The sequence below is a fragment of the Doryrhamphus excisus genome, chromosome 20 (assembly GCF_030265055.1).
Source record: "Doryrhamphus excisus isolate RoL2022-K1 chromosome 20, RoL_Dexc_1.0, whole genome shotgun sequence".
Taxonomy (NCBI): Eukaryota; Metazoa; Chordata; class Actinopteri; order Syngnathiformes; family Syngnathidae; genus Doryrhamphus; species Doryrhamphus excisus.
The window spans coordinates 9,255,375-9,272,248 of record NC_080485.1 but is presented as its reverse complement, the minus strand read 5'-3'; the positions used below and the strand labels follow the sequence as shown (position 1 = coordinate 9,272,248).

Below are 16,874 nucleotides of genomic sequence, written 5' to 3'. Positions count from 1 at the left end.
TGGAGAAGACAGTCAGAGACACAAAACAGTATACAGTATTCTCAGTAGGGCTTACTAAGGCACTTACTGTCTTTTTTTAGCATCAAGGCTATATTTTGTCTATGAGACTTTATATATGTTATATATTGTTGTAGCTCATGGCACCCACCAGCCATGACGAATTAGCTGTCACGGTTAAGCCTCATTTCCAAAAAGTGACATAATCGGGGTAACAACTCTCAGCTAAAGCAGAGTAAACAAAAAACAAACATTTTTTGAGGTAGATTGTCAACTCGCGTCAGTATACTGTATTATTCATCAAAATAGTACTCATTCTAAAATGTTGTGTTGCTGCTGGATGTTCATACTGTCCGAGTGATACATTACATATTGTTGTTAACATTTGGGTAGTCAAAAGTCAGCCTGTTCTTTCTATAAAAATAAAAATGCAGCATCTCAAAGTCAACAACAAGACAAGGGTGAAATACCTTTATGCTAAATAAATTTAAAAAAAAATCGAGGGGGAGCAAAATAGATTCAAATTTTTATTCATCACAGGTTTACTTGTTTTTAAAAGTATCGAGATAAAAGTTTATAGTGACCTGTAGCAGAATTTAGTGAGATTTGTGAGAACTACATGAGAGCTGATTCAGTTGCACTGTTGCATTGGGATAAAAATATATATGAGAAATTATGAAACAAAAGTATTTTTTGGGACATTTGAGTCCAGTGAATTATAACTGTCAGTTAGTGTCTCCATTGATATACACTGTGCATATAGTCCTGGGTGTTTATTATTCTCTGTTGACTAAAGAACCAGCAAGATCTCAGCAGTACACCGTTAGGCTCAGCAAAGCAGTTTTCCATCTTAAAAGTACATTACCATCATTATGTGTGTGTGTGTGTGTGTGTGTGTCAAAGAGAGAGAGAGATTAAGACATGGAGAGAGATAAGTGCAGGTAAATTGCTTGGCAGCCGTTAGGGCAAATACACAAACACTCATGCGTCCATTTACTCTGATTATAATTGCCCTTCAAAATCCAACTTATAGAAAAGTGTGTATATGTGCTTGCTACCCTTTTTCATGAGAATACAGGAAAAATTGTATCAATTCTGCTATAGGGATTATTTTGAGTTACTGGTTGTGGTCAACTTTGTAAAGAGTAAGTTCTTTTTGTCCTTGTCTGGGGCTGTTGCCCTCTGATGGCCCACTGGCCACAAGATGAGAGCCTGCTACACAGGAGGCTCCTGCAGAGGACATTCAATACACAATTCTCACTATCCTTACATAGTATCTCTCTCTCGCTTTTTCTGTTTGGATCTGTGTCTTTTTCCTCTGCATCAATATCCCTCAGTATGATTAGAACACTTGTGTGTGTTGGAACTAGTTTTCTCCATATCGGGAACATATTATGTACTACATTACTGTTTTGAAACTAATTTTCACCCCCTGATCACCTTGCAGATTTTTTATAGTTTTTTTCATTCATTCATTCATTCATTCATTTTCTACTGCTTATCCTCATGAGGGTAGCGGGATGTGCTGGAACCTATCCCAGCTGTCTTCGGCGGGGTACACCCTGGACTGGTCGCCAGCCAATCACAGGGCACATATAGACAAACAACCATTCACACTCACATTCATACCTATGGACAATTTGGAGTCGCCAATTAACCTAGCATGTTTTTGGAATGTGGGAGGAAACCGGAGTACCCGGAGAAAACCCACACATGCACGGGGAGAACATGCAAACTCCACACAGAGATGCCCAAAGGGAGAATCGAACCCTGATCTTCCCGATCTCCTGAATGTTTGGCCAACATGCGCTTGTGCTCAGTACCTTGATTTCTGATGATGTGATTACACATTAATGTGGTTTCATAGTTACAGGTGCTTTTCTTAGGGTAAACATAAACAAGTTTGATACCCTTACACTACAGCCTCAAAAGAACGGTCCATTCCGCAAGAAACATTCTGGTAACCCCATCATCATTCCATTAGACAAACAACCATTCACACTCACATTCATACCTATGGAAGACAAAAAAAATTGGACCCACGCATGCACGGGGAGAACATGCAAAAATTCCACACACAGATGGCCGAGGGTGGGATTGAACTCGGGTCTCCTAGCTGTGAGGCCTGCACGCTAACCACTTGTACACCGTGCAGCCTTTTCAATTTTATTGAATTCATTAAATTTTAAAGAAAAAAGGCACTTCTTGGGGAATTTTGCCCATCATCCGCAATCCTTATGTAAGTAATTTCTGTGCATTCTAATGAAGCAGCTAATAAAGCCATATTCCTATGTTATGATACTTACAGTAGTTTACCCTGTTTTGGTCATTTTAAGCATTACCAGAAGTTAGTTCCTGTGTGCATTGATTTCACAGAGCCCATAGTGACTAATGCTACTTCCATCAGCACATAAAGCACATTAGCTATCATTAATAATGGCAGACTTCATGAGACCGACGACTACTTTTTACTTTTACTCCCCTCAGGCACAGAATGATGTTGCTACGTGCTAGGCAGATCCAGCTATAATGACACACTATGCCATTCTCGCAGTGGAAGTTCTGGAGGGGGGCGGTTGATTTTTCAAGGCGCACAGAATATTGTGTTTTAAGGCTATATAGACATGGTATATACCAAAAGAATGATTAGATTCTCATCTTTCATCAGAAAAAAGTCTGTTTCTACTTGTTTTTCATTTAGTAATCAGCAGTAGAACATAGGTTAGTTTCAACAAAATACCAGTTTTCAACCCAAAAAATAGAAAAAAATACTTTTTATGAAAAACTATATTTTTTATTTCAAGCATAACTTTCATTTTTACACAAATTTAGCCATATGTATATGTTGCCAAGATGTCTAAACATCTATGGCACAACATGAAAAACACTTAAACTTGACATGCTGTAAAATTTGCCTTCACTGTGTAACATCCTATGCACTACACAGCAAGATGCACTTTCACTTTCACTTTCTGGTTGTTGCGGGCCTGAGCCACGCCACCCCAATTTCAATGGGAAAGAAGCAGGTGCTCTTTAAAATTCACTTCTACCAGCTTTTGGCCGTTTTTGCATCTTAAAACTGCACCAAACTTTATTTCTTCTATTGTGTAGTTGCATCATCACCTCTTTGTGCCTCTCACGCAAAAAACAAATAAATAAAAAAAATATAAAAGACATTTAAGTATGTCTTTGGGATCAAGCGGTTGTTTTTTTTTAATGGGAATTAAATGGGATTTTAATCTCCCCCTTGCAGCGCCCTCCATGAGAATGCCCCCCTGGGCAATTGCCCATGTGGTCCATAGCTAGAACCACCACTGCATTCTCATAGCGTTATCATGTAGTATAAGTGCTAAACGTTTCATGGACAAAATAAGATCGTAAAACGGCCACTGTTTCTCACTGGGACGCAGACTATTGGGATGGCTGTATCTTCCAGCACAAGAACTGTGCTCCCCTTTGAGCTTGTAAGTTCAGCATCGTCCTCAGGTAAAAAAGTACTAAGAGTATTGAGCCTTTCCTAGCGATGTTGTTGGGTCTAAGTTTAGAACCAGTATCCACTGCTTCAGTCTGGCTAGATCAGGGGTGGGCAAACTACGGCCCGGGGGCCACATCCGGCCCGCCAAGTGTTTGAATACGACCCGCCCGTTCTTTCCAAAGTATTTAATTTAAAGTTACAACATACAACCTGGCATTATAGTTTGAGACAACTTTTTGATGGTTTAAGTAGCTCTTTTATCAATTTTGTTATTTGATGTGGTCTGCGGTTTACAAAGTGCTCCTGAAAAAAAGGGACACAACACACACACACTTTTACAGATACAATACTTCCAGGTGGACTGTTACGTGTAAAATATATAGTCTATGGTAATGGTAATGGTTTTATTTCATTTGATTACAAGTGAATGCATCATATAATCAGTTCACAGTTCCACATGTCCAAAAGGAGTAGGAAGAAGCAAAGCTTATTAAATCCTACCCATCCATCTGGTACTTTTACAATCAGTTACTGTTACATTTGTTCACTTCCTGCTTTCCATAATACAGTTAAAGTTTTTTTTTTAATTTTTAAATCTTGTAATTTTTTGTCCCGTATTGAAGTACGAGGTGATATGACCATACAATGACATAATGTGTACCATAGTAACTGTCCAACAAATTAACGTTTTGGAAATCCGAGGAAATACAGCTGGAATAAGTAGAGATTCTGGAAGATCTAGAAAGCTTTCTGTGCGGGTTATTGTGTGTAGCTGCTCTAAGGGAATACACAACCCAATACAAAAGGCCGAATGAGCAAAATAGGTCCCCTTTAAGTTGCTGTGTGATGAGTTTAATGTTGCTTGTAAGATGAAACAGTGAGTCAGACTCTTATATTGAGCAATGTCCAATTTGTTCACTTCCTGCTTTCCTAATATAGTTTAAGTTTTTTTTTTTTCCATTTTATTTTTGTCACGTACCGAAGTACGTCGGCAAAGCCACCAGTTGGACGCAAACATCTGCCTCAACAGGCTTCCACGGGAATTGCACGTCAAGGAAGTTCTGAAATCGCTGCGACTTTGCTGATTTAGGAGGGAATTTCAGCTTCTGGATGTTGTTTATTCTCTCTTGCTTACTCTGATGCTGGATTGTCTGCCTCAGTCAACTGCAGTACTGACAAGCCTTGCTGCGGGATTTACTCGCATAAAACATTCATGCGCTGGCAGTGGCTATTATTCACCATGTCTTACAGCACAAACAATGGAAGGCTAAAGGTTGTTGTCATTAGGCCATCGATTTCACTGCTGGTATGATCGTCACTCGTGGTCGGACTTTACTTAAATGTTTTTCTTTCCTTCAGGCCAGTTAATAGATTTGCAGAAATGGTATTCTATTTTAATCAAACCTTCACGTTGGTTGTTGCGGTCTTTGTTTGAATGTCTAACTTTTGAACAACTGAGATCGAGTTAGCCGCTAGAAACTTTTCTGTGCGGTATCGACCTGTTGGGGATGTTTATCAGATTTATCTGCTTGAAACAGGAGGGAGGCTGGTGCTTTTGATTTGATTGGAATGTATTCAGTGGATTGCTGTGCTCGAACCGATTCTCATCACTTCAGAGCACATCATGCATTGCAAAAGTTGAAAGAAATAACTCTCAAAGTATGGAACTTCAGTAGTTATTGTAAGCGTGTGTGTGTGTGTGTGTGTGTGTGTGTGTGTGTGTGTGTGTGTGTGTGTGTACGTGGCATGTGTGTATGTCTCGGAAATTGTTAATAGCTTGTGATTTTTTCATTAAGGTCTCTGGAGGTGAATTTATATGAATAAAAAAGTAGCTGAGGTTGAGAAGGGCAGTGTGGCTCATTAAATGGCTTACGTTACACTGCCCTCTCCAGGTGTCTGTCTACATTGCTGCTATATGGGTCAGGAAAAAAATCAGGAAATTCCTTTGTGTTTTGTATTCTACATCATCAAACACTCTGTTTGTTATTTTAAGGAAACATTTTCTAAAAGTGCCCAGTGGATTAGTAACTTTTGATGAATGAATTTCACTGTTTTTCTAGGTTTAAAAAAAACAAACAAAGTTTTTCCCCTTAACAGCTGGTAGTTTCACTTTAGCTAATAGGACTTGGACTTTGTAGTGTAGTGTAGTGTAGTGTAGTATAGCGTAGTGTAGTGTAGTGTAGTGTAGTGTAGTTTGTAGTTGCACACTTATGAAAAAAAGCCCAGTATTTTTGCCCACATATAATATAAAAATAAAAATAAAAATAAAAATAAAAATAAAAATAAAAATAAAAATAAAAATAAAAATAAAAATAAAAATAAAAATAAAAATAAAAATAAAAATAAAAATAAAAATAAAAATAAAAATAAAAATAAAAATAAAAATAAAAATAAAAATAAAAATAAAAATAAAAATAAAAATAAAAATAAAACTAAAAATAAAAATAAAAATAAAAATAAAAATTGCTGGGATAGGCTCCAGCACCCCCTGCGACCCTTGTGAGGAAAAGCGGTTGAAAATTAATAATAATAATAATAATAATAATAATAATAATAATAATAATTCAAGTAAATAAATATAACAATATAATAATAAATATAAAAAATAAATACCAATGAGTATAAATAAATATATAAATAAAATATACGTAAAGTTAAAAACATTCTGCAACCATCAGCAGCAGGTATTAAAATATCAATGTATATTTGAGTCTTGAGTAAATAAGCGTAAATGTCTAACTTGTTCACCCGTTTCCAGTTTTCTTCTCATATCATCAAATAAATAATTGAAGCCCCAAAGTTAATATGACATTCATGCATATGGTGAGCGTATGTAATTCTGACCTCAACTGTACATGTCAGTTTTAATGCAATATATGAGTAATTTAGAATTTCAAATTTGGCTCTTTTGAAAAGGTCAGCCAGTGAAAAAACCCTAATTAAGAGACCAGAAGAAACATCTTTATGATGTTCACTTCAGCTCTAAATGCATCAGTATGCATAGAAGTACATGGAATATATATACTTTATCTACGGTGGTGGGGAAAAGGTTCTGCTCCCTTCCTGATTTTTTATGTGGTTGCTTGTATGTCATGCCTACATGTTTCATATTATCAAACACATTTAAATATTAGCCAATGACATCACAACTGAACACAAAATGCAGTTTTTAAAGAAAACGTTTTAGTTATTAAGGTAGAAAAATATCCAAATCTACATGGCCCTGTTTTTCGAAGTGTGTGGCCCATCACATCTGGTGTAAAAGTAATGCCACATTTCAGAAAAAGAACATAATACCAACAGTATAATATGGTGGAGGTAGTGTGGTGGTCTAGCTGTTTTGCTGCTTCAGAACCTGGTAGACTTACTGTGATAAATGGAACCATAAAATGAAAAATCCTGAAGGAGAATTTCCGGCAACCAACCTGGGTTCTACAGCAGGACAATGCAGATCCACCTCTGAATGGCCAGCCAATCACAGAGCACATATAGACAAACAACCATTCACACTCACATTCATACCTATGGACAATTTGGAGTCGCTAATTAACCTAGCATGTTTTTTTGGAAATGCAAACTCCACACAGGGATGCCCAAGTGGAGAATCGAACACAGATCTTCCCGATCTCCTGACTGTGTGTGTCCTACAACTTTTTCAAACCACTCTACATAAAATATCTCCACATAAGTAATTCATTTAGACCAGCAATCAATCAAATTTTGGCAACTGTTCATGAGAACTTCATGCTTAAAAACCCCTTTTGCAGTATTAAAAATATCCCCACAAGCTAATGATTTATGCAAATTACTCTCTAATTTTCTTATCTAATTGGAAGCACTAGCCAATTTTGAGCATCATTTGTCAATGACCTCCGCAGAGTCACATGTACATGCACACACACACACACACTTCACACTGTTTCTCTCTGTTAGACATTTTAATCAGTTTTGGGGGGGAATAATTGCTCAGGTAGACGTCTAAATATGGAGGTATTTCAATTATGTGCTGTGTCTGCCTTCAGGCAAGATGTGCGACTACGAGACTAATCAAATACGACGTGTTAACCCAAAATTGTATCATTGTGTGCCTGTGTGTGTGTGTGTGTGTGTGTGTGTGTGTGTGTGTGTGTGTGTGTGTGCATGTATTTGGGGTGACAACAGATCAGAATCTCTCTAGGGGTGCCTTGCAGATGTGTTGTACTGCATCTTAAAACAGGTCAGGCTAAAGTAAGATCCTGCAGTAAGAGCTTCAAATGTCCTTTCCGAGAAAAAGCATCTATTACTATTTCAGAGATATAATATTGATAACAGATTTCTGTAATGTTTATATGGTCTTTCTTTCAGACCTACAAAATATTTGAAACAATTACAAAGGCAAAATGTAATCAACTCATTCAATACCAGCCATTTTTCAAAAAACAACCTCTCTAGATGATTTTGACATTAGCCACTATATTATCGAATATAATTATATTCGATAATATGATAATATAATATGATAATATAATTATATAAATATTATCTATTATGAATATTATCATCTATAGCTTGAATAACCTACCAAAGAAAGATACAGCTCCTGTCTTTCTTCGGGGAAAAAAGTGCATTTCCACCCTTTTCCATTCATTAGTAACCAGCAGTAGAACATACGTTTCAGGAAAATATCAGTTGCCAACTAAAAAGAGAGAAAAGATGCATTTCAAGTGTAATATTTGACACGAATATTTTGCCTTTGTGACAGATCAAATATCTAAACAACTATACCACAATATAAATATTCCAAACAGTTACAAAGGCAAAATGTAATTAACTCATTCAATCCCAGCCATTTTTTAAAAAAAAACAACCTCTCTAGACGATTTTGACATTAGCCACTATATTATCGATAATATGATAATATAATATGCTAATATAATTATATGAATATTATCTATTATGAATATTATCTTCTATAGCTTGAATAACTTACCAAAAGAAAGATACGACTCCTGTCTTTCTTCGGGGAAAAAAGTGCATTTCCACCCTTTTCCATTCATTAGTAACCAGCAGTAGAACATCGGTTTCAGGAAAATATCAGTTGCCAACTAAAAAGGGAGAAAAGATGCATTTCAAGTGTAATATTCGACAAATATTTTGCCTTTGTGACAGATCAAATATCTAAACAACTATACCACAACATAAACAAATATTTATATTTAATAAATATTTTATTTATTTAATAAAACTAAATTAATAAAAACTAATTAATATAAAAATAAAATAAAAATATAATTAATATAAACTAAATAAATGTTCGTATTTGTGTGTGTAAAATTTCACCACAGTGCGTAGCCTTCTGCACACTACACACTCAAATGTTTTGCTGTCTAACGAAGGCAAAAATATTCAGAGTGGGTACTACCATCTAGGGGTGTCAACGATTTTTTATTTGCAATATATTGATCTTCCATCCTAGTCTCCATGTATGACAAATATTCTCCTGCTCTCCGAGAGAACTGTGTCTCGCTCCTCTTTCATTGTCGATTGAACTCTACGACTACAAAGGGTGTCTGTGAATGTACTGGCCTGAATATGTCATCGTATTCCGGGAAGCTACGCGGCCTGTTTCATTAAATGTTGTCGTAGGTGTATGCAAAATATACTGTAAGACAATGTATGCAGGGTTTCATCAATCAACTTCTCTTTGCCCATGCAAGACAAAAGACACAATCAAGACCTTGTATCATCATGTCACATCTTTCAAGGACATTCAAAATGGCGCCTTGGGAACTCTCTAAACGACAGTGACTGACAACTGTGGGCGACTGTGCAGGGCTCTATTTTTTATGGCTTTGACCGCAAAATCATAGCTTGGTATCATTTTGGGTCCCGACATTCTGCCGCTGATTACTTGTAGTTTGTTCAGGTGTGGGCTTCATGGTCTTATTTGGACTCATAAATCTTCATACAAACAAATCAAACGCTCCTTTAGACCTGTCTTTACCCCCCCAGGCGCCTGCTTTGACATACAGTGAATAGTACAGAATGTACTGTACATACTGTATCTCGTCTACCTTTCCTGCGAGGCTTCCACTTCCTGACCTCCAGCATTATTGAACTTTAATGAAGAAGCCAAGCGGATTCACTTCCCATATTGTTTTAATGTCCATGTCTTATTGAAGAATGGATCAATCTCGTAACCTTTGAATGGATGTTTTTTTTCCAGAACCATCCATCCATTCTCTATACTGTTCAGGGTCATGTCGAAGCTGGAGTCTATCCCAGCTGATTTAAGGCAAGTAGACGAGAATACACCCTGGACTGATCACCTGTCAATCACGGGTCCTATATAGACAAACGAGTTGCACTCGCATTCACTGATCTTGAAATTAACCACAGAGTCTCCTACAGTTGGCAAGTATAGGTATATGATATCTAACAACAAAAAAACAGCAAAGTCTCGAATTAATGTGAAAATATGCATTCATATTATATATTTCTGATGTAGTTTTTACATTAATTCCACAAGATGATTTTTTATTTTAGTATAATAAGTGGTCAGGGCTGCATGGCGGTCAAGTGGTTAGCACGCAGACCTAACAGCTAGGAGACCAGGGTTCAATTCCACCCTCGGCCATCTCTGTGTGGAGTTTGCATGTTCTCTGTGCATGTGTGGGTTTTCTCCCACATTCCAAAAACATGCTAGGTTAATTGACGACTCCAAATTGTCCATAGGTATGAATGTGAGTGTGAATGGTTGTTTGTCTATATGTGCCCTGTGATTGGCTGGCGACCAGTCCAGGGTGTACCCCGCCTCTCGCCCAAAGACAGCTGTGATAGGCTCCAGCACCCCCGCGACCCTTGTGAGGAAAAACGGTAGAAAATGAATGTATGAATATACTAATTGGCTGCACGGCAGACGAGTGGTTATCGCGCAGGCCGCACAGCTAGGAGAAACAAGTTCAATTCCACTCTCGGTCATCTCTGTGTGGAGTTTGCATGTTCTCCTTGTGCACGTGTGGACTCCGGTTTCCTCTCACATTCCAAAAACATGCTAGGTTAATTAGCGACTCCAAATTGTCCATAGGTATGAATGTGAGTGTGAATGGTTGTTTGTCTATATGTGCCGTGTGATTGGCTGGCGACCAGTCCAGGGTGTACCCCGCCTCTCGCCCGAAGACAGATGGGATAGGCTCCAGCACCCCACACGACCCTCGTGAGGAAAAAGTGGTAGAAAATGAATGAATGAATGAATAAGTGGTCAGTGTCTAGCAGCTTTATTTACATCTACATGTACTTTAAAATGTTGGTTCCACTACTCAAATGTTAAACTGTCATGATGTGCTATACATATCACTATATTGACAGTTACTATGGTACCCATTATGTCATTGTATGGTCATATCACCTCGTACTTCGGTACGTGACAAAAATAATAATAATAATACAAAAAACTTTATTAGGAAAGCAGGAAGTGAACAAATGTAACAGTTGCTGATTGTAAAAGTACCAGATGGAGGGGTAGGATTTAATAAGCTTTGCTTCTTCCTACTCCCTTTGGACATGTGGAACTGTGAACTGATTATGTGATGCATTCAATTGTAATCTGATGCATGTTCACATGAAATAAAACCATTACCATTACCGTAAACTCAAGCATGTTACACTAGGCTGGTGGACCGGTTTCCGCCGTCCTGCTATTACAACATTGGTTCTCTTGCTTCTGTGTTGTGCAATATAATTAATCAATATACTGTAATGAGTTTTCACATTTCAGAAATAACAGCATCACTCCCATTATCACTTGCTTAACACCTCTTCCTCCTTGTGTTTTTGTTAAATAAACACCCCGGCTATAATTAGACCATTGACAGTATACCAGGTCATCACGGGAGCTGGAGGCAGTCCCAGCTTGACTTTTGTAATCTACCATTGCAAATGGGCATTGAGTGAGAATTGATTGCAACGCCATTTGCATCCAAGGTCAGCTACCAACAGCCCTTAAAAATGAAATTAGCTTTCTTCTCATTGCTACACTAAAGTGAGGATTCTCTGTCCGCCATTGGATGTGCTGTGCGATTAGCTCCACCTACTGCGTCTATTGTGAATGTAAAAAGTTTGAGAATAGGACGAGTGACAGATGCGACAGTATCATTCTCACATTCCCGCTGCACATAATTACAAATGCAACACGTGATTGTTGCCAGATTGTATTTCCAGGCTGTGCGGTTGCTTGTGTATGTGTGTTGATTTTACGCTCTGGGGAGAGAGACAGCGGACACATCTGTGACTTTGTCCAATGTAACCGACTTTTCCGATGCCGCCACGTCTGGGTTTTTTTTTTTTTTTGTGCTTCTTCTAAATTTGTCCTCCCAACACACACGCTCTCCCTGCTAGATTCTTCATTTGTTATTTGGATGCGTTCCGATGTTGCTGTTATTTTCTTCACGCTTCAACTCTCCTTGTCTCGTCTCAATTCATTACCCTCCTCCCTTTTCTTCCCACCCCTCCTTAATCTAGCGTATGTAGTAGCCCTCCTCTGCTCCTCCCCCCCGTCCATCATTCCTTCACTCACTGGCCCAATTAAGCATGGGGAGGGGACACAACGGGAGTAGACGTAAGGTGAGGAAGAGGCGGAGGACAGACAAACGAGTGAAGACAGTTTGAGAGTCAGTATCTGGAAGAGCAAACAACTGCCGCCATCACTTTCAGGACACACACACACACACACACAGTGAATTGTGTGAACTTCACCTGGAGCTTAAACAACCTCTGACAGCCTCTGAGGTGGCAGCTGTGGGGGCAGAGCGGCGAGTAGACAGTCCTGCTCACATTCTCGATGAGGGAACGCAGGGAATAACAATCCAGCTTCTGTGATGAGGATGCTGTGTAGTCTCGGGATGGCTGGAGAGATACGGCACATGGAGGGAGACTGAAGAGTTGAAGACATCTGTGATTGGTGGGGCGCTGGTGCAAGATTTTTTGACTGGCAGAATCAGAGAGAGAGGAGGATAAGGGGAAGAAAGAAAAAAAAAGGATGCAACTGTTCTTCCGAGAAAAGTGGGAGGTGGAGGGGCTGCAGACTGTGGGCATCCTCTTGGTGGTGTGCAGCTCCCTCAAACTGATGCACTTTTTGGGGCTCATCGACCTTACCACGGCAGGTAAGACTAATGGTAAGAGAAGTTACAGTGATGTTTGAGGAGGAAAAATAACAAGAAGTTGGATACTTGATTATCTGCACGTACTACACACTCTATCCTGGATACTCCATTCAGGAGCGGGATATTAGGAACACTTTTGTCTGATGCAGTGCAGGTTTACACCACATTGTTAACGATAATTTTTCCAGAAAGACATATATACAGTAAATATACTACTCAGAAAAATATTGGGGACATTGGACTTCCGGGTGAAATTTCAAGATAAAGCAAAAATGTACTATAAGCTTTCCAGGTGAACTTAACTTTGAAATACTCCTGTCCAAATGTTCAATATTGAAGTACTTTTTTGCACTACTTGTTATTCCCTAACAAGGATCTGGAGGGGGGCAAAATTCCCAACAGGTGACCTTTTAAACACAGTATGCTGATCTGTGACACTCCAAGCTCAGAGGTCACTTCCTTCTGACAACATCCTGTTTGAAACCTTGCAATGATGAGGTACCGTTCATCAATTTCTAGGTGTTTTCTTGCTCCCATGATGATGTGGTAATTTATTGGTCAATTCATAGATCGCAGTTTTGGAAATTTTGATGTTCAGCTCCTTGTTGGGGAACAGCAAGTTGTGCGTATTGAACAGTGGACATGTTCATTACAGTTTAAAGAAGCTCAAATTAAGTTTCATTTGGAAATTTCATCTGGAAGTTTGATGTCCCTAACTTTTTGGGAGTAGTGATTGTGTGTAACTGTTCTAGACAACCATGCGTTCCATAAGGGCTCAAATCAGGGTAGGCATAATGAGTGCAATGAAGGTCCAATGTCCAACCCTTCACCTGAAGAAGTGGATTACACTTTGGCATTCCTCTACCCTGATACCTATCCAACTTGAGTGTCCCATGTGAAGTCTCTCGCTGGTATGGCTCGGAGGTTCACTGGAGCACGTAACCCCCCTGGCAATCATTCAGGGAAGAAAGTCAAAAATAAAAATGAAAAGTAAAAAAAATACATTTTAATTTGAGGGGGCAAACCATTTATTTTGGGTGTACCCTGCCTCTTGCCTGAAGTCAGCTCAGATAGGCTTAAGCATGTCCCCGCAACCCGAGTGAGAACAGGAGGCATATAAAACAAATGAACAAATTAATTAAAAAAATATCATAACGTTGGTTTTTGTGAGGATAAGCGGCATAGAAAAATGTGTGTGTATATATATATATATATATATATAATAGCAGTGGTCCAAATACAGATCTTTGTGGAACCCCAGATTTCACTTTTAGCATTTTCAATAATAAAATTATTCCATCACTGTTATTCTTATACTTTGATTTTCCTCTGGCTACTTTATTAGTAGCTACAGTATCTAACATATTCATTCATTCATTTGCTACCGCTTATCTTCACGAGGGTCGCAGGGGTGCTGGAGCCTATCCCAGCTGTCTTCGGACGAAAGGCGGGGTACACCCTGGATTGGTCGCCAGCCAATCACAGGGCACATATAGACAAACAACCATTCACACTCACATTCATACCTATGGACAATTTGGAGTCGCCAATTAACCTAGCATGTTTTTGGAATGTGGGAGGAAACCGGAGTACCCGAAGAAAACATGAGAACATGCAAACTCCACACAGAGATGGCCAAGGGTGGGATTGAACTCGGGTTCTCCTAGCTGTGAGGTATCTAACATATTTTGCAGACTAGAAGTTGCACCAAAGTATACGTTCTATCAGTCAAAAATTGGTGTTCAAGGTGTTTCCCACCAAAGTCCTCCATGCCATGTTGGAACAGAAACTGGTCTTTCCCAAATTGTTCTCACAAAATTAGAAGCACAGATTTTTTCTTTGGTTCCATCCACTGATTGATTTTTAAATGTCCATCCATCTATTATCTTCTGCTCATCTGGGTCAAGGTGGCACCAGCAGGGATGTCCTTCCCTGTCTCTCCCCACCTTCTCCAACTCGACAGAACACAGAGGTGTTCCCAGACCAGCTGTGAGACATAGTCCCCCCCAGCATGTCCTATGTCTGTCCCGAGGCCTCCTCCTGGAACACCTCCCCATGGAGTTGCCGAAATAGATGCCCGTGCTACCTTCAACTGACTCTACTTTGGGAAAACACATTACAGTCAACTGTATTCATAGCTCGGCTTACTCTTTACCACGACAGTCCGAGACTGTTTAATACATGATGTGGAATGGAGCTGCAGAATTGGTAGTAGGAATTGAAGGAGTCTGAGGACGGTTTAAGAAGAGAAACATTCACTGTTTGATGCAGCTCATCCCGTCTTAATCTTCAGCAGCGTGCTGTATCAACATGCTGGCTGCATTGTCTTTGCCTTGAGAAGCTCCTCAGATCTCTCGGGTTTATGAATCGAGAGCCTCCTTCAAAAATGAAGATGGAAGAAATGTGTTGCCAGGAAGTTAAAAATAGAGCTGATTTGTGTTGTTTCCTGAAGTTATGATGGCCTGTCAGCACGCAAGGGCATACTGTTAGACTAATTGCACAATCTACAAGGGGCATTGTGAATAAGGAGTGTCATTTACCCTGGTCATGATCAGGAATATTTCCTGCAGGGATTCATGTGATACGTATTTTGTTTATGTAATTCAACATACTTTTGCCACTGAGGCCACCTTTTATTTAATTAATTAATTTATTTTTTTATCGCTTATCCTCACGAGGGTTGCGTGGGGTGCTGGAGCCTGTCCCAGCTGTCTTCGGGCGAGAGTGCGGGGTACACCCTGGACTGGTCGCCAGCCAATCACAGGGCACATATAGACAGACAACCATTCACACTCACATTCATACCTATGGACAATTTGGAGTCGCCAATTAACCTAGCATGTTTTTGGAATGTGGGAGGAAACCGGAGTACCCGGAGAAAACCCACGCATGCACGGGGAGAACATGCAAACTCCACACAGAGATGGCCGAGGGTGGAATTGAACTTGGGTTTCCTAGCTGTGAGGCCCCTTTTATTTAAAAATAAATATATTTTTCCCTCAACATTGTACACACAACACCCCATAATGACAACATGAGAAACGTTTTTATGAGATATTTGTAAATGTCTTAACAGTTTAAATATGACCTGATTATAAGACAGTATTTGCTCCCTAGAAAAAAGTCTGAAAAAGACATTGTTAACGTTGTTGATCAATGACAGAACGTTCGAGTGCCCTCCAATTTTTACCATAAGAAAGAAATCAAATCCAATTAATCCATTCTGAACACCCAACAATGTTTTATTTTAGTTATTGTAGTTGGCCGCACGGTGGATGAGTGGTTACCATATTGGCCACACAGTCAGGAGATCAGGAAGGACCTGGGTTTGATTCTTGGTTAATTGGCAACTCCAAATTGTCCATAGGTATGAATGTGAGTGTGAATGGTTTTGTCTATATGTGCCCTGTGATTGGCTGGCGACCAGTCCAGGGTGTACCCCGCCTCTCGCCCGACGTCAGGTGGTATAGGCTCCAGCATACCACGCGACCTTGCACAAAGTTGTTCGATCAATAAGAAAAAATGACTTGTGGCGTAGTTGTCTTAGCAAATAATTACAGAGTCAACCGGTGATGATGTCATAGACGGGTGACGGAGTTAACAATGACGCCACTTTTAAGAAGAGAACTGAGAAATCAGCAGCTGAGAAATTGTCTTTTTGCAATCCCATCATTTCATTGGTATTGAAAATGAAAGGGGCGGCACGGCGGTCGAGTGGTTAGTGCGCAGACCTCACAGCTAGGAGACCAGGGTTCAATTCCACCCTCGGGCATCTCTGTGTGGAGTGTTCTCCCCGTGCATACGTGGGTTTTCTCCAGGTACTCCTGTTTCCTCCCACATTCCAAAAACATGCTAGGTTAATTGGCGACTCCAAATTGTCCATAGGTATGAATGTGAGTGTGAATGGTTGTTTGTCTATATGTGCCCTGTGATTGGCTGGCGACCAGTCCAAGCCTGGGATAGGCTCCAGCACCCCCGCGACCCTCGTGAGGAAAAAGCGATAGAAAATGAATTAATGAATGAAAATGAAGGTCTTCCATGGTGGTTTTATATTCAGGGTTGTCTTACATTCGGGTCAATGTAAAGCATCCCTGTGTCTAATTGAATAGGCACATCCGGGGTTTAAGTTAAAATTACATTCATAGAGCTTGAAATCGCATCTCACTGTAAAAATGCATGAATGGAGCACAATAAATTAAACGTCTAATGTTATTTTCCCTTCAGCTCAGTCGAATGAAGGTCTTAAAGCAGTCGAACAAGAG

At 39.5% G+C, this 16,874-nt stretch overlaps 1 protein-coding gene across 7 annotated transcripts in view; it reads left to right on the top strand.

The window, feature by feature from the left end:
• The window catches only part of LOC131108260 (Kv channel-interacting protein 2), a 114,470-nt gene that overhangs the window by 83,969 nt on the left and 13,627 nt on the right, over window positions 1–16,874 (top strand). Inside the window, exon 1 of one of the 7 annotated variants that reach the window (XM_058059167.1) lies at window positions 11,621–12,612. The exons of 5 other annotated variants lie outside the window; for them this stretch is intronic. In XM_058059167.1, the coding sequence (XP_057915150.1) occupies window positions 12,489–12,612 (124 nt within the window). In that variant the 5' untranslated portion in view covers window positions 11,621–12,488. Of the gene's footprint in view, window positions 1–11,620; window positions 12,625–16,874 lie in introns of those variants that run through there. One more of the 7 variants, XM_058059165.1, reaches the window with a different exon arrangement.